The 18,311-nt window shown below is 46.2% G+C and overlaps 1 protein-coding gene across 1 annotated transcript in view; it reads left to right on the forward strand.

The window, feature by feature from the left end:
* The first annotated feature begins 628 nt into the window (after positions 1-628).
* Positions 629-18,311, forward strand: part of LOC121447171 (PAS domain-containing serine/threonine-protein kinase-like) — a 41,940-nt gene continuing 24,257 nt past the window's right edge. Inside the window, exons 1-6 of the mRNA XM_041650273.1 lie at positions 629-809; positions 7,116-7,351; positions 8,766-9,001; positions 9,993-10,163; positions 12,757-12,897; positions 15,133-15,267. Coding sequence (XP_041506207.1) covers positions 7,165-7,351; positions 8,766-9,001; positions 9,993-10,163; positions 12,757-12,897; positions 15,133-15,267 — 870 coding nt within the window. The 5' untranslated portion in view covers positions 629-809; positions 7,116-7,164. The remainder of the gene's footprint in view (positions 810-7,115; positions 7,352-8,765; positions 9,002-9,992; positions 10,164-12,756; positions 12,898-15,132; positions 15,268-18,311) is intronic.

Genomic DNA, 18,311 nt, shown 5'->3' on the forward strand with positions numbered 1-18,311 from the left:
GCGCTTGCGTGAACGCAGTGCTTCATGGGAGTTGTAGTTCCCATGGGAGCCGGCTCCACCTGAGCTAGGTGTAAGAGGAGTGAGAGGCGTCTAGGCGAGCAGGGCGACTTCCCGGCAAGGCATCAGGAAGCATGGGAGCTACTTCAAACTTGCGGGTTCGCCCAAACCACCATGTCGACTTTCGGAAGCGTGGAGGTACGGCGGTCAGGAGAGCGCAACGGGCCACAGATGAGGCAGGTGAGACTTGCATCCGCGACCTCGGGAGCCTCGCTGATGTGTGTCTGCACGACGGGTCGGTGGGCCGGGAAGACGGCTTTATTCCGCGCCTGCGCGTTGACTGACTTGTGCCACGGGCCGGTTTTCGCGGATGCTCAGAGCAGGAGGGAGGGGTGGCCGCGGTCCGGCTCGGGGGCGCACGTTTGCCGCTCCCACCTCACTCCGCGTCGTCCACTTCCGCTCATCCCCCGCCCTCCTTGAGAATGTGGCCGTCGAAAGGCGGGCTGCGCGTCGCTCACCGTTCTTGGTCCGCTCTGGGAGTAAACGGCAGTCCCTTGGGGGTGGGGTGGGAGGGCGACAGAGAAACGGGTCTCTTTTGGCTCTTTGGAGGCGCGGTAGGGTGGTGGCTGGTGAGTCCTTAGCAACCGTTGCGCGCGCTCAGCCGCTCGCTTTCACTGAGGCTCGCCCGTACGGGTGTCTGGTTGGTTCGTGTCGCCTGTCACTCTGCGCAACTCGTTCTACGATTGGTCAGTAGGTAGAAGCGCGCGGGATCTTCACGTTGTGAATCGGTCCGGAACGGTCGCCGACCTCAGGTGAGACACCCGCGTTCTAAAGTTCTCTTGCGGGTGGCGGCGAGGCGTGGTCCCTTACCTCGCGCGCCCGCACTCCCTTCATCCGGCCCCGGCCCGGGTGGTGGCGGATTCCGGCCGTTTGACCCGCGCACAGGAGCCGCCAGCACCGGAATGCCCCAAGCTTTCCTTTTAGGTTAGGCTAGCGGGCCAGTGAGCGCTGGGGATTCACTTATCTTCATCCCCTAATTCTGGGATTGCAGGTACGTGCATCCATGCCTGGCTTTTTATGTGATTAAAAATTTAAACTCAGGTCCTCATGTTTGCATAACAAGAACTTATAACCCAAGGAGCCACTCCCCAGTTCCTGTATTTTAAAATAAAAATTTGTAGCGTTGACAATTTAGCTTGAAGAATGGTATTTTTCTTTTATAAATTAAGATTTTTATAGCAATGTATTATGAAGTTATACAACTTCTAAAAAACGAAGTAAGGTTTGGTGGCATTGGCAATGTATTAGGGAGCCATAATTAAATGTCCTGAGCTTTGTTTATAGGTTGGTTCTAAAAGCAGAAAACCACAGTGTGGTTGTATTATTGTTTGCTGTAGCAGTAATTAGTGCATTTAGATACCTAGATGTACACCTTGGATATTAAAACGGGCTTGAAGGAAAGTTATACATTCCAAAGTCAAAAATTTCTAGCCCCTACGTATCTTTATTTTGTTTGAGACAAGGTGTGTCATAGAGCCTTGAACACTATGTAGCTGCTTTTATTTCATATTGAGTTGTTGCTTTTTAGGATCGCATATTGAGTGTCTGTGCCTATGTATGTAATATGCAAAATACTGAGGGCAAGTAGTCCTTATGCAGAGTTTGCTCTGGGTTTAGTACTCAGCTCCACACAAAGATAACAGTTGTCAGGCTGATGATGCCTTCCTGTCTTCCCAGCACTTCCAGTGCTCTGGAGACCTTGCCTCAAAAAACAAAAGGAATCGAAACTCTACAGTTTGGGCTCAGCAAAATGGCTCAGGGGATAACAGCACTTGCTACCAAAGTCTGTGTGGGTTTGATCCCTGGGATCCACGTGGTGGAAAGAGAGAACTGAGCCTCTGACCTCTGTAGGACCTAGCCTTGACCAGCTCAAGGGAGGCCTGAGTCTCAGTAGTTTACCCAAGGGCAATACCTGGTTCCTGTAAAGACCACAAACTGAGACCACCCAGGCACTACCCACCCAGGAACTGACCTTCCAAAGGAAATTCCTAACGGTCCAACGTTGTAGATAGGGTCACCTGCCAGCCCACACCCTTGGCTTTTCACCAGGACACCCCTAGACAAATGTCAGCCAGCCAATCAGGGTCCTGTACCTTAGGGATCCCTCACCCCCACCTTTGCTACTATAAAAACCCAACCCCAACTAAGCTTGGGGGCCTTCTCTATCATTCCCATATGCTGGACACACGGAGAGTCCAAGTTTGCAAACTTGTGTAAGAATGAAGGCTCTTTGCTTTAACATACAGGACTTGGTCTCCTAGTTGGTTTTGGGGGGACTCTGATCTGGGCATAACAACCTCCACATATGGGACCTCTCTCTCCCTCCCTCCTTCCCTCTCTCCCTCCATCCCTCCCCCTCACCACACACAAATGTAAGAATGCATTAAAAGTTATGCATTATAGTGAAAATAAAATGAGTCTTGGAGAGATGGCTCAGCAGTTAAGAGCACTTACGGTTTTGTAAAAGACCTGTGTTTAGTTCCCAACACCTACATGGTGACTCAATGTCTGTAATTCCAGTTCCTGGGAATCTGATGCCTCTTCTGAGTTCTTCAGGCTCCTACATGCATGTGGTGCGCATACATATACAGCTACCTATCCCCCCCACACACATAAAAAGATGTATTAAAAAATGAAAACAAACACATTTAAATCTACCACCCCAATTTAGGAGATAGGAGGTTGTCCCATTTAGCCTCCTAATTTTAGTGCTCTGCCAGATTCAAGGGAAACATCTGCCTGATGTACAGGCTTTAAGTCTTGTTGAAGTGTTGTCTTGCGTGTGTATATTTTTAAACAGTGCATTTAGATCTTTCTATGTTAAAAGAAAGGACTCTCCTGGGCGGCGGTGGTGCATACCTTTAATCCTAGCTCATGGGAGGCAGAGGCAGGTGTATTTTGGTGAGTCCGAGGCCAGCCTGATTTCAAAAGTGAGTTCCAGGACAGCCAGGATTGTTACACAAAGAACCCTTTCTTGAAAAAAAAATAACAAAAACAAAAAAAAGCTGGGCAGTGGTGGCGCTCGCTTTTAATCCCAGCACTCAGGAGACAGAGGTAGGCAGATGTCTGTGAGTTCAAGGCCAGCCTGGACTACAAGAGCTAGTTCCAGGATAGGTTCCAAAGCTACAGAGAAACCCTGTTTTGGAAAAAAAAAAAACAAAACTAAAAAAAAAAACCCACAAAAAACCAAAACCAAAAAAAAAAGGAAAGGGATCTTATTGTACATAACCTTTTGTTGCAATTGGAAGGTTTTCACTCCTTATACTGCTAAGATTTATCATTTTGTTTTTGTTTTTTTCCTTTCGAGACAGGGTTTCTCTGTAGCTTTGGAACCTGTCTTGGAACTAGCTCTGTAGACCAGGCTGGCCTTGAACTAACAGAATTCGCCTGCTTCTGCCTCCCAAGTGCTGGGAGTAAAGGTATGTGTGCCACCACGGCCCGGCTTGTTTTTGTTTCTTAAGACAGGGTTTCTCTGTGTATCAGTCCTGGCTGTCTTGGAACTTGCTTTGTGAACCAAACTGGCCTAAAACTCACAGAGATCTGCCTCCTGAGTGCTGGAACTAAAGGCGGATGTGCGCCCTGCTTAAGACTGGTTCTTGTACACACTTCTTTTATTTTTACTGTTGATTATATCAGAACATTCTTTTTTAGAGTATTTAAGTTGTTTAATTTTCTTTTTACCTGTGTCCCCCCCCCCATCTCTCCCTTTCTTCCCCCTCCCTCGCCTTCCCTCCCTTCTTTCCTTCTCTCTTTTTCTTGCCTGCTTGCCTTTCTTCCTGACTGGTTTACCAGCTCTTACCTTGTCAAACCATGCTGCCCTTAGTAGACAAGGACAATTTGGCTATCTATCTGTCTGACTATCCTTGTCTATCTTGCTGCTTATGTTTGTGGATTTCTCTAACTTGATCTCCATAGTGTGGTCTCTCAGGAAGTTTTCCTTCTCAGTTTGTTTGAACATAGTGTATTTGATAGGTGTAATTCTGAAAACCTTGGGCCTGGGTTTAGCATTCTTTGCTTCTGAAAAGGTTACTAGGACATAATGTCTTATGGAGTTAGGGTCAAATTGGCTCTCTACTGGAGTCCCTGACCTGTTTTAGGGGTTGTAGGATAGCTCTTCTCTGTTTTCAGTTCTTGTCATTTTTACCTTTTGGAAGTTCTTCTCCCTTCAAATGTCTCAGAGATGTGCGGAATGGCGTTCTTGGTGAGCGCTGGTTGTTACAAACTACATGGGTTGCTCAGACCGTGTTCCTAGCCTTGACTTTTTCTTTCTCTTTTTGGAGGATCAAAGCTCATTTTATTTATATTTTAATTTTGTTGGTGTTGTGTGTGTATATGGTGTGTGTGTGTGAGTGCGTGTATCTACACTTATGTACATAGGTGCACAAGGGGAGGTCATAGAACAACTTTGTGGAGTTGACTTTCTTGTTCCATCTGTTTACATAGGTTCCAGGTTATCAGGCTTCTATGGCAAGCTGATTCTGACATTTTCTTGAATTTTTATCTTCTGTTCTTGAATTCACCCAGAACTAATTTCTGTATAGAGGAAGACATAGGATGCAATTTCTTTCTAAATTGTTTAACTATTTAAAACTAGCAGATCCTAGTTCTTAAGTGTTTATTTGATCTCAGTTCTGACTCTTGAAATTCTGCAGGAGTGCTATGGGGCGAGAGTTACTGTTCTCCTCATTTTACACAGTAACTAATACTTGAAGGCCAAGTTGTCTGTTTGGTGCAGTTGTGCTGGGGGAGACCTCATGGATTTCCCATGTATGTCAGGCTTGTATTTCTTGGTCTGCTTCTGAAATTGACCATGTCCTGTTGTCCATTTATTTACTTTGTATAGCTTCATGGCATGTAGTAATGTCAGCATTTTGTTCTTTCTGTGTAAGGGTCCCAGCCCTGCTGTGCTCAGGAGCTGTTGGCTAAGGTCCACAAACTAATGAGTATATCAGATACTCCACTGTGATCAACTTGTGACCAAGTTATACTGAAACTCACAACCTGCTAACTGTAACAGATGCTCTTCCCCCTTCCTACGTTGTTAAAGAAATGCCTTTTTCTTTTTTGAGACAAGGTCTCACTATTTCTTACTGGCCTTGAAATAATGATGTAACTGAGGATGTCCTTATACTCCAGAACTTTTTGCCTCCATCTCTCAATAGCTGGGATTAGAGGTGTATCACAACAGCTTACTTAGCTTAAAAAGACTTTGTGACCATCTTAAAAGTCAGTATACAACTCGAGGACTGGGCTTCTAGGAACTCCTTACTAAGTTCTGGTGGTTTGTAAAAGTAGGTGCCTGTCCCTTCCTAAATGTCACAAGGCTTGGCCCCCTGCCTATCCTAACTTTAGTTTCTTGTGAGGCAGTTTCTTTTTTCTTTTTAAATATTTATTTACTTATTATGTATACAATATTCTGTGTGTATGCCTGCAGGCCAGAAGAGGGCACCACACCCCATTACAGATGGTTGTAAGCCACCATGTGGTTGCTGGGAATTGAACTCAGGACCTTTGGAAGAGCAGACAATGCTCTTAACCTCTGAGCCATCTCTCCAGCCCTGTGAGGCCGTTTCTTATCTAATTTTCAGGTCTAAGTGTGCTAGTAAGGGAATGCTGTATAGGAAAAGGCTGGTGTGGACCTCCGAAGTGTGCCAGACTTTCGTGAACTATGAGGTTTTGGAAGGTAGCCTAGAAGAAGGATCTCATGCTTAAGGTGGGTGTATTTTGGACCTGTGGTCTCCCTATGTTATGGGAGAATCCAACTACGGTCCTTATACTGGCCCCACAGTGTGTTCTTGTTTTTATCAATCACTGGATTACAAGGTAGGCCTTGCCCAGTCTTGGCCTCTGCCAAGACTTTCTTCTTCGTGGCTGACTGTGGAATGGCCTTAAGCATGGGGAACTGTTAATATAAACTTAAGGTTCACATACATGCCAGTAAGATGCATGGAGACACTCAGTGTGTCCACTGTGGGAAGTCATGAGAGTGAGCACATAGGACAAGACTTCTGGAACTCAGCATACACACTGGAGAGTGGGTTAACCTGTGAGAGTAAGGTTAGTTTCCTAGTGTGACACTGTGTTGTAGTTCTGAAATGTCTTGTTACTCTGAAACTCAGTGAGGGCAAGGGGATTTTTCTGTATTTGAATCTACATTTATATCAGAATAGAGTTGAAAACAACACACTCCTGACTGGTCCTGTCTCTGGATATGGTTTTACTTTTGTTGTATGCTTCGAGATGCTCTCTGTATGGCTGATTCTTTTTTTTTTTTTAATTTATTTATTATGTATACAATATTCTGTCTGTGTGTATGCCTGCAGGCCAGAAGAGGGCACCAGATCTCATTACAGATGGTTGTGAGCCACCATGTGGTTGCTGGGAATTGAACTCAGGACCTTTGGAAGAACAGGCAATGCTCTTAACCTCTGAGCCATCTCTCCAGCCCCCTGTATGGCTGATTCTTAAGGCATCCAGAGAGACCTTGATCCTGGAACATATCCTCACATGTGGACCTGAATTTCCAGCTTTCTCTTGTTGCTCACCCCCACTGAACTCTGTAAACTTGTTTCCTGGCTGCCCAGACTCAAATAATCGCCCAGAAACTATATTAATTATAACACTGTTTGACCAATGGCTCAGGCATATTTCTAGTTAGCTCTTACATCTTAACCCATTTCTATTAGTCTATGTATGGCCACGTGGCTGTGGCGTTACCTCATTTTCTACATGTCTTTTCCCGGTGGCTGGCTTGTGTCTGTCTGATTCCACCTACTCTCTGCCTGGTTTTACTCGGCTAAGCCATTGGCCAAAACAGCTTTATTTATCAACCAATAAAAGCAACACATTTACAGAAGGACACCCCACATCAGCACTCCTTGCTTCTTGTTTCTCCACTCCTTTCTGTGTATTTCTCTGAAAAAGCTTCTTGTAGCACAGATTTGGGCTGACTGTCCTCACTCTGTAGATCCGGATCTCTGGGACACCAGGACTTGGGCTGTTTGACTGCTTCTGTGTTCTGTATTGCAGACCTTAATCATGTATCCTTTGTTATCCAGGTGAGGGCTGTTGGAGTTGGGAACTTGGTGACCAGTTGGCCTGCTCTTCATGGAGGATGGGAGTCCACCTGTTTTTGCTAAGGACCAGAGATGCTTGTCTGGGAGTTCTCCTGCCCAGGAAGGTCCAGCTTCTCAGGCCTCCTCTGAACCCAGCAAGCCACTCTCCATAGCCCATAGGCACCCGAGCAGGAAGAATGGGCTTTCCAGACTCTGCCAGAGCCGAATGGCACTCTCTGGTAATCATCTTGTGATGTTGTGGGCATCAACCTTGTAAACTAAAAACATGGAGTTGCAGTTCCTCCCCTGGGAGCTGTTTTATTAGGGACCAAAAGATGGTTTATGTTTTCTTGCCAGGGAGAGGTGTCTTCCAAGATTCTGGGCCATCCCTGGGCCTGGACCATAGCCGGTAGGAAAGACCTAACCTATCTAGTGTTGTGTGACAGGGTCGTGGGGTTGGGTGGGGAAGGACTGAAGGACAGTAAGGTGTGTACTTGAAACTGAGGGGAATCTAGACAGCAGGGAAGTCTTTTAGGATGGCAGATGTCCATGGGCCAGAACAGAGCACAGTAAGGGTTAGGATCCTGTCTTGAGGTCACAGAGCAGCTTGCTGGGACATCAGGTATGTTTGGTCCTGGGAGAGGGCCAGTGGTGCAAAGCAGAGGCCACAGCTTCCCAGGAGGTTGCTTTGCCTGGCACTGACCAGGTTCTTTGCTTCAGTGTTGACATGGAAGATTGGTTTCAGGAGGATACCCCAGGCAGCTGCTCAGGGAACAGGGGCAAAAAGGTAGAGGTGTGAGTAGGGTACTGACTTGGTCACTGCTGAGGCAAGTGAGTGGCCTTGGGGAAGGTTAGGCTGAGGTCAGGTACTAGAAGAAGGCCACAGAAGAAAGGAGAAAGGACGTGGTGGGAAAGCGGTGAAGACTCAGGCTATGTGCATTTGGTTTTAAACTTTGGAAGAACAGAGGCCAGTGTGGGAGGCACGGGGAGCTGGGTCTTGGAAATGATTGGAGCTAGAGGTAAGTGTAGGCGCCCAAGTCAGGTAGTAAAGGTGTTGGGAAATGGGAGAGGTGGATGGATCAGTGGGTGTTGAGAAGAGGGGAAGGGAAAGCACTCAGGTGTTCAGATGGGGTCTGGCTGAAGAGCTCAGTGCTGCCGGTAGGTGGAATGGGGTGAGGACTGAGGGTTTGCTGATGGGCTGAGCATTTTGGAACTATTGGAGAGGTGGCTAAGAGCAGCTCCTTTAGTGTGATGGGGACAGAGCCCATGGGAGGAAGCAGGTAGGATGGTGGGCAACAGGTAGCCTCTAAGTTGTCTGACAGTTCTCAGGAACAAGTGACCGGGCAGTGGCTAGGGATGACTGGTATTTGAGAGGAGGCATTGTAAGCAAGAGCTTTCTAGGTGTGAAGGGCAAGGCCTTAGAGTGTGACCTCGACAGGAATGTTGTTGAGCTGTCTGTATGTCTCAGACAATATTGATGGATGCCATTGAGCCCTAGAGGGTTGTTTTGGAGAGACTCGTTCGGTCACTCATTGGCACTTGTGGGTTTTACAATGCTTGAGTCCTGTGCAGGCTGCACACTTTGCCTGTCCTAGAGGCCTGTTTTGGTAACTGTCTGAGATCTAATACTTTCTGTCCTTCCTTTCCTCACAGAAGACAGGTGGAGTTCTTACTGCCTCTCATCACTGGCTGCCCAGAACATTTGCACAAGCAAACTGCACTGCTCTGCTGCATCTGAGCATGCCGACCCTGCAGCTGGGCCTCTGGGCAGTACTTCCTGCTGCTCCTTGCTACGTGGCTTGGCTTCAGGGTGCCCTGCACCCCTGCACTCCACTCCTGTGTGCAACCCCAACAAGGCTGTCTTTACCGTGGATGCCAAGACCACAGAGGTATTTGCTGCAGTTTGAGGCCCAGCATAGATGTGGATTTGGAGTTGTCAGACTTGGTTCCTTCAACAGAGAAATTTTTGTTTGAAATGTAATTAGAAAGATAGTTGGTCTTACCTATATGATGCAAAAGAGACAAGAATTTTTCCTTTTTGGACAGAGGTTCAAGAGAAAGGATGCGGTGCATTCTCTGTTATACTTTTAGCATGTTGGCTTGTAACGGCGTAAACGGATGCAGACAGATTGTAAAAAAATATATATATAGCTTTAATGGAGAAATAGACTTACAGAACCACCGTTCCCGCAGAGACCAGGAAAGCAGAAGCAGTGGCTGGGAGCACTCTCGCCAAATTTTTAGGCAAACATTAGCCCGAGGCGAACACGCCCCCTAAGGGGCGGGACTTATCCCTACATTGGCTTATGTAAATGAAATTTAGTGCCTGAATGAGATGTATTTGTACTGTGTTCATTCATCTCTACAGGAGCTGAGACTGTTAGACAGGAGTGGAGTGATGCAAATTTCCTCATTTTTAAAAATAATCTTAAGTTAATTGATCATATTTTTTTGTGTGTCTGCAAATGTGTGTGTGTGTTGGTGCATGTGTGCCACAGTGTGAGTGTGGAGGTCAGAGGACAGCCCTGTGGGAGTCAGTTTTCTCCTATCTTGTGGATCACAGGAATTGAACTCAACTTGTTAGTCTTGGCTGTAAGCACCTTTATGCTGAGCCATCTCTCCAGCCCTCTCCTAGCTTCCTAGTCTTGATAGGCATGTGCCTGTCTTGGCTGGTGGAGGGCCTTGACTATAGCTGGCCTTGATTGGGTGGGTGTATCTGAGGTGCAGAGTGTGAGCATCACTGAGCCCCTGATGGGAAGGTGCTAGGGGCAGTGCTGGAAAAGGGCGGGTCTTGGGCCTCCTTGTTGCCTCCTGTGTTGTTTTCTCCTTTGTTCTTTCTAGGGCCCCAGGAACTTTTGGTGATATGTGTGTCCTCTGCAGATTCTGGTTGCCAATGACAAAGCCTGCAGCCTCCTTGGGTATAGCAGTCATGACCTGATTGGCCAGAAGCTTGCACAGTTCTTCCTCAAGTCTGATTCCGAGGTGGTGGAAGCCCTAAGTGAGGAGCATGTGGAGGCCGACGGCCATGCTGCAGTGGTGTTTGGCACAGTGGTGAGTGAGTGTGGGTAAGGTAGGGTAGGGTGGGGAGGATGCTTTGCCTTTTATTTTTTGGTTTTTCAAGACAGGGTTTCTCTAGCTTTGGAGCCTCTTTGTAGACCAGGCTGGCCTTTAACTCACAGAGATCCACCTACCTCTGCCTCTTGAGTGCTGGGATTAAAGGCGTGTGCTGCCATTGGCCGGTGCTTTGCCTGTCCTTATGGCAAGAATAGCATGTAAAGGGAAGGGCTCCCATTTCCCTGCCTCACTTTTGACTTTGAGCTTTGTTCTGCTTTATGACTGGCAGCACCTAAGTTTAGCATCTTCACTGAAACATGGTCCTGGTACTATTTCCCTACTTTAGATGTGAAGAAGGATGGGCCCTTTAAAACCAAAGTATTTAAGAGGGATATAGTGACTCTGACACTTTGTTTTCATGTTTTAGTGAGGGTTGAAGCTTGGACTGCATTTTAAAAAACTGCAGGTATCACGTGAGAAATCATCCTCTATCACTCTTCCACCTTATTCATTGACGCAGGGACTCTCAGTCAAACCCAGAGCTCTCCAGTATGGCTAGTCCTGCTAGCTGACTTGCTCTGGGTGTCCAGTCTCTGTCTTATGAGACTGGACTAACAGGTGGGCCTCCATTCCCACCCAATATTTAAGTGGGTTTCTGAGAATCCTGACTCAGGTCCTAGTCTTTGTATGGCAAATACTTAACTGTGGAGCTATTTCCAGAGCCTTCTGAAATGATACAATTTTATCACTGCACCTGATTCTTACCTTTAAAGCCACACATTCCATTTATTTGCTGTATGGTGATGGGATGGGAGGGTTTTACTTGGAGAGTTTTGGTCCTCTCTCCTAGGCTACTGGGTATATCTGGGATATTGACAGGTGAGTTGTATTATAGGATGCAGAAGGCTAAGCTCCAGGCATGAGAACTTGGTCAGGGTCAGTTGTATCAACAAATTACTGGGTCAAGAAGCTGATTACTTCCAAAACTACCAAGAAAGTAATTATAGCTTTCAACACATGTTAATGCCTCTTTCTTTTTTCTTTTTTTCTTTTTTTTTTTGTTTTTTTCGAGACAGGGTTTCTCTGTATCTTTGGTGCCTGTTCCGGAACTAGCTCTTGTAGACCAGGCTGGCCTCGAACTCCCAGAGATCCGCCTGCCTCTGCCTCCCGAGTGCTGGGATTAAAGGCGTGTGCCACCACCGCCTGGCTATTTTTTCTTTTTAAAAATATTTATTTTATTTTTATTCATGTGCATGTTTACATGTATGTACATACGTATGTGGAAACTCAAGGAGGCCTGAGGAAGGTGTAATAGCCACCAGGGATGGAGTTACAGGCAATTGTGAGTTGCCCAATGTAGCACTGAACTTGGATCCTCTGGAAGAGCAACAAGAACTCTTACCACTGAACCATCTCTCCAATCCTTAATCAATCCTTCCTTCCTTCCTTCCTTCCTTCCTTCCTTCTTTTTGCTTTTGTTTTTCAAGACAGGGTTTTTCTGTGTAGCCCTGGCTGTCCAGGAACTCACTCTGTAGACCAGGCTAGCTTTGAACTCATAGAGATCTGCCTGCCTCTGCCTCCTGAGTGCTGAGATTAAAGGTATGTGCCACCATTGCCCACATAGTGCTTATTTCTTGAAGAAATTACAGATTCCACTTTTTTTTTTCTCCTGCTTCCTTACTGTGAAGCTGAGTGTATTGGTCAGTTTTTCAGATGCAAGGGATCAACTGTATCTGGATAAAGGGATTTATTAGATCGTTTTGTATGGTTGGAAGCTGGATAGTTCTACAGTAGCTGTTTGCAGGTTGCAGACCCAGTGGAACCAGTAACCACTCAGTCTAGGAATCCAAAAGCCCCAGAACCATAGGGATTGATGATGCAGCCTCAGTCTGGTGGATGAAGCCTCCTGGAAAGTTGCTGGAGCAGGAGTGCATTCAAAGCTGAAGACTGGAGTTCAGTGTCCATGGGTGATAGCCACAGCAAAAAGCACCCACTCACGTCAGAAAAGTTGGAGTGATAATTTATACCTGTAATCCCACCACATAGGAGACCAGGAATTGAAAGGCATCTTAGGCAACATGGGGGGTTGAGAGCACATGGGCTCATATGAGATCCTAACACCAAAACCCACGAACACCAACAGCAAAAGGATAGTTGAGTGTACATGGGAGCTCTCCTTACCGCTGCTTTTCTTTTCCTTATAGGCTCCTGCCTCCCATTTGAGAGTGGTTTTACCCTCTTGGTTCAATGATACACACCAGTACACTCTCTCTGCAAATACCATCATAGGTACACCCTATGTGTGTGTCAGGCGTTTTCTAGGTGTTTCTCAATCAAGGGTGACAACTAAAAATTGGCCATCACACTGGGTATGAAAACCCTCTTGATAAAAATTCAGTCAGACTGTAGCACCGAGGACTAGAAGACTATTCACACTTTGGTAGGTTTTTGAAAGGTGAGCGGAGCTTGACTGCGCTGAAGCGTTGAAGCACCGGGGAAGGTCTCTCCTGATGAGAAGCACTGTGCCATGCTAGCTGCAGAATCCACTGCGGTTGCTGTGCACCCTGGTACAGGAAATGTATTTCTACAGGTTGACGTTGTTAGCCGAAGTGGGGAGAAGATTCCAGTCTCTGTGTGGATAAAGAGGTTGCAGCAAGAACGTGGCTTATGCTGTGTAGTGGTTCTCGAGCCCGTGGAGAGGGTCTCAGCCTGGGTTGCCTTCCAGAGTGATGTGAGTATATTTCCAAATCGCAGTTGTCTCCTGCTAACACAATGCTCTCCTCCCCTTTCATAACTTAGGAAGGAAGTGCCAAAGTCAACTGGAGGTTTGCCTTGGCTATGGCCTTTATTAACTGCATGCTTGAGCAAGGAGTCCAGTCCTTGATTCCTCAGATTTCCCTATCAATAAAATGGGAATAGAATCATAACTACTCAAGATTGTTGTTGTTGTTGTTGTTCTTCTTCTTATTCATATTCTTCTTCTTCTTATTATTTTTTTTTGTTTTTTTGTTTTTTTTTTTAATATTTATTTATTATGTATACAATATTCTGTCTGTGTGTATGTCTGCAGTCCAGAAGAGGGCACCAGACCTCATTCCAGATGGTTGTGAGCCACCATGTGGTTGCCGGGAATTGAACTCAGGACCTCTGGAAGAGCAGGCAATGCTCTTAACCACTGAGCCATCCCTCCAGCCCCCTCTTCTTCTTATTATTATTAAAAATTTCCACCTCTTTCATTTCCCTTCCCTATCCCCCCACTTCCCCTCCCCCTCTCCAGTCCAAAAAGCAGTCAGGGTTCCCTGCCCTATGGGAAGTCCAAGGTCCTCCCCTCTCCATCCAGGTCTAGGAAGGTGAGCATCCAAACAGACTAAGCTCCCACAAAGCCAGTACATGCAGTAGAATCAAAACCCAGTGCCATTGTCCTTGGCTTCTCAGTCAGCACTCATTGTCCGCCACGTTCAGAGAGTCCGGTTTGATCACATGCTCCATCAGTCCCAGTTCAGCTGGCCTTGGTGAGCTCCCATTAGATCAGCCCCAATGTCTTGGTGGAAATAGAAAACACTATCCTGAGTGAGGTAACCCAGACCCAAAAAGATGAATATGGTATGTACTCACTTATAAGTGAATTCTAGCCATAAATAAAGGACATTGAGCCTATAGTTCATGATCCTAGAGAAGCTAAATAAGAAGGTTAACCCAAAGAAAAACATAAAGTTATCCTCCTGGATATTGGAAGTAGACAAGATTGCCGGGCAAAAATTGGGAACTTGGGGGTGGGGGTGGGGTGGGGGTAAGGAGGTATGGGGAGAGAGAAGTGAGAAGGGGAGGATGGGGAGAGCTTGGGGGAATGGGACGGTTGGGATAGAGGAAGGGTAGATATGGGAGCAGGGAAGTATATATCTTAATTAAGGGAGCCATTTGAGGGTTGACAAGAGACTGGACTCTAGAGGGGTTCCCAGGTGTCCAAGGAGATGTCCCCAGCTTGTTCCTTGAGCAGCTGAGGAGAGGGTGCCTGAACTGGCCCACACTGATGAATATCTTGCATATCACCATAGAACTTTAATCTGGCGATGGATGGAGATAGAAACAGAGACCCACATTGGAGCACTGGACTGAGCTCTCAAGATTGTTCTCAAGCTTAAAGATGCTACTCTTTTAGAATAGTACTTAAACATGAACTTGGGCGTTTTTATTGAAGAGTCTGGATCGGGGCTTTTTTGTTGTTGTTTGATGTGGTATGTCTTTTTGTATATGTGTTGCTTTTATTGGTTGATGAATAAAGCTCTTTTGGCCATATAGCAGAATAGAGCCAGACAGGAAATCCTAACAGATATATAGAGCGATTGGGCAGAGTCAAACAGCTGCCAGCCGCCAAGGAAACAAGAGATATAGAAAATGAGGTAACACTATAGCCACGTGGCAATACATGGCCTAATAGAAATGGGTTCATTTAAGAGCTAGCTAGAAATATGCCTGAGCCATCAGCCAAACAGTGTTGTAATTAGTATAGTTTTTGTGTGATTATTTGGGTCTGGGCAGCCAGGAGATGGAAGTGCAGTTTCTGTTTACAGTTTTGTTTTGTTTTTTTTTTTGAGGCAGGGTTTCTCTGTGTAACCTTGACTGTCCTGAAACTCGCTCTGTAGACCAGGCTGGCCTTGTCTTGAACTTACAGAGATCTGCCTGCTGTTGCCACCTGAGTGCTGGTATTAAAGCCGTACTCACTGCTCCCCCCACCCCCCAGTTGACCTAGGACTTTTGGAGAGTTCTCTAGAAAGTCACTTTGGTACAGTGAGGAAATGGTATTGTTCTTGTGAAAGCCCATGGCAAGCCTCTTGGGCTTTGACTATTGGAGCTGTGACATTGTTCTTGCATTTGGTTTATAAACACTAGAGCATATACTTCAGTGAAGTTTAAAGACAACTTCTGTGAGAAGCGCCTGTCAGAAGCATTGCTTTTTTTTCCCCAGGGAACTATCACATCATGTGACAGTCTCTTTGCTCATCTCCATGGGTTCACATCTCCAAAGGATGTAGTTGGGCAGTGTGTCACAGACTTGATTCCATCGATGCAGCTCCCTCCTCCTGGTCGACATGTCCCAAAGGTAGGTGTCTGCACTGGGTGCTGGGTCTTGAGTTCTTCGACTTGACCCTGTAAGTTGACAGCAGAACCATTCTTAAATGGGGCAAAGCTCCAACTCTAGTTCTCTGAGCTTCGAGGCTCAACCAACACCTAGAGTCATGTGGTCTCCTGACTGACAAGCCTTGTCCCCTAAACCCTCTCTTTCCTGAGGGCCCAGGAGGATACGTTGATCCGTAGGGTAACCTTGTATCATGGTTAGAGTTCTTCAAACTGAACAGATAGGATTTTATATAACTACACATGATTAGTTGGGAGTTGATGCTTGTGATTATGCAGCTACTTGCAAGCTGGAGACCCTTGGGTAGGCCTTGGGTGTGGCTCATCTAAGACTGAAGGTCTGAGAATCCTGAGGGCCTCTGGGGGGAATTCCAGAAATCAAAGTTAGAGCGCCTGGAGTTCTGACATGGGACATCCCAGCTGCAGAAGAGCAATTCCAATTGCTCCTTCCCTCATTTTTCTCTTCAGACCTTGAGTTGACTGGATGGTGCCACCCACATTGAGCGTGACACTTCCTCATTCAGACTACTCAGACTCACACACCAGTACCTGGAGACACCCTCACAGACACACTTAGAAATAGTGTTTGAATGACGTTAGGTATTTGTTAGTCAGCCATCACTTCCTGGAGGTGGACAGCTGTAATTCACAGGGAGTGGCAGGGAGATTGGGGTATGGTGGAAGCCTGATTCATACTGACTTCTTAAGGTCTCCACTTTTCAGCTTGTGTGTGGCATTCACACAGGGTAATTGACAGTTGTGCCTTTACCTGCGTCATTTCTGTGTCTTTAGGAATGAATTGAGCTGTTTTGGCCAGTTAGTTTTGCTTACTCTATAATAAGTTTTTGTCTCCCTCCCTCCCTCCCTCCCTCCCTTCCTTCCTTCCTTCCTTCCTTCCCTCCTTCCTTCTTCCTCCTCCTTCCTTTTTTTTTTTCCTAAGGAGAGGACATACAGGTGTGTCCTCTCTGAGTGTGCTTCACTAAACCCAGTCCCCTACACTGACTTTTTGTGTGTCAGATTTTCTAGTTCATGAGATGCAGGCCTGCTTGCGATGGTTTTACTGAAGAGTCTGGTATACACCAGGCTTTTTTTGTTTTTGTGTTTTGAGACAGGGTTTTGCTATGTAGCTTTGAGTGTTCTGGAACTCGCTTTGTAGACCAGGTTGGCCTTGAACTCACAAGAGTTGTCTTGTCCTCTGCATTCTCTAGTCTACTCTGAGGAAGTTGTCTGCAGCTTGGCAGGGCATTGTCTGGTGGCAGTGCTGTATGTAGAGCCCTTTACAACAGCTGTTGCTGACCAGCTCTCAGGAAGACCTCTCACTCCCTGAGGCAGGGGTCCTGGAGATGGCAGGAGCAGACACATGTCAGTGTATTCTCAGCCCAAAGCAAGTCACCTTCCCTTGTAACAGATGGAACCTATACAAACAAGGGGAAATCTTGGTCTCTTCTCATTACTGTGTTTACTGGTCTTGGGGTCAAGTGGGATTGGTATAGGTGGGTGTTGTGATCCAGATACAGAAGAAGCAAGATACATGAGAAAAGGTATCAAGCCACTTGGCTAAACATAGATATTATGGGTTAAGTTCTGAGAGGTAGTTAGTAATAAGCCTGAACAATGGACCAAATAGTTTATAATTAATTTAAGCCTCTATGTGTTTATTTGGGACTGAACAGCTGTAGGACTGGGAGAGACAGAAACTTCTGTCTACATTTTACTCTTTTGGCTTTTTTTTGGGGGGGGGGGTCCACGATTCCATCTCCCAAATAAATCATACACAGAGGCTTATTCTTAGTTATGAGTGCCCGGCCTTAGTTTGGCTTGTTTCTTGCCAGCTTTTCTTAACTTAAATTATCCTGACTGACTTTTGCCTCTGGGCTTTTCCCCTTTCTTACTTCTCTATATTTTACTTTCACTCTGTGGCTGGCTGGGCAGCTTGGCCCTGTCCTCCTTCCCTTGTTCTCATTGCTTGCTTCTCTTCCTCATTTCTCCTTTTTATACTCTCTGCCTGCCAACCCTGCCTATCTTTTCTCTTGCCTCACTATTGGCTGTTGTTCAGAACTCATGGCCTGGGGGCTCACTATGCTCAGGACAGGGTAGATGAGCCACCAGATCTCCAACATGGTCCCTAACTTTTCATGTTTTCCAGGGTAGGCCCTGAAACAGCAGAAAAGAAAATCTAGGTCTAGGCTCTCACCCGAAACCTGATTCATTCTGGTTAGGATCAATGCACTACAATTTTGCTTTTTTATTTTATTTTATTTTATTTGATGTAACACCTGTGTTACTCTCTATGGTACAGTTTGCACTACTGTACCATTTGTGAGCTGGGCAAGGGCCTGGCGAGTAAAGGAACACACAAGACATGCTGAATGCCATTTATTCAAGCTTAGAAAAAAACCTTATATACCTAACTGCTGCACAGTGGAAATCCCCCCAGGCAGGTAGGAAATTACCAGGTCCAAGACAGAGTAAGGTCACCAGCAGGGGCAAAAGGAGCACAGGAACAAACAGGATGGGTGTTTTTTATTTTATTTTATTTGATGTAACACCTGTGTTACTCTCTATGGTACAGTTTGCACTACTGTACCATTTGTGAGCTGCAAACTATCCTCAATATGAGCCCCCGGAGGAGGGGTAGAGTAGACCTGTGGGCCCTACAATTTGAGACAGGGTTTCTTTGTGTAGTCTTTGCTGTCCTGGAACTCTTTCTGTAGACTAGATTGGCCTCAAACTCACAGGGATCCATCTGCCTTTGCCATCCAAGTGTTAGGATTACAGTTATACCACCACCCTGCTTGGCTCTATTCAAAGTCTCCATTGGAAAATCGCATGCCTTCCAAATGATAAAAGTAGACAGTATGTAATGTAAGAACTTGGTTGTATGTTGGGGGAGGGGCTGAGAAGGTAGATGGTTCCCTGAGTGGACAACAGGAAAGCTATACCTCTAGGTTGGAGGACAGAAGACTGGTGTGGAACCATGGCTATTGTCTTAGTTGCTTTTCCTGCTAC

This window comes from Microtus oregoni, unplaced genomic scaffold, assembly GCF_018167655.1.
Source record: "Microtus oregoni isolate MIOR12 unplaced genomic scaffold, Mior012 000004F_ref0000308, whole genome shotgun sequence".
Taxonomy (NCBI): Eukaryota; Metazoa; Chordata; class Mammalia; order Rodentia; family Cricetidae; genus Microtus; species Microtus oregoni.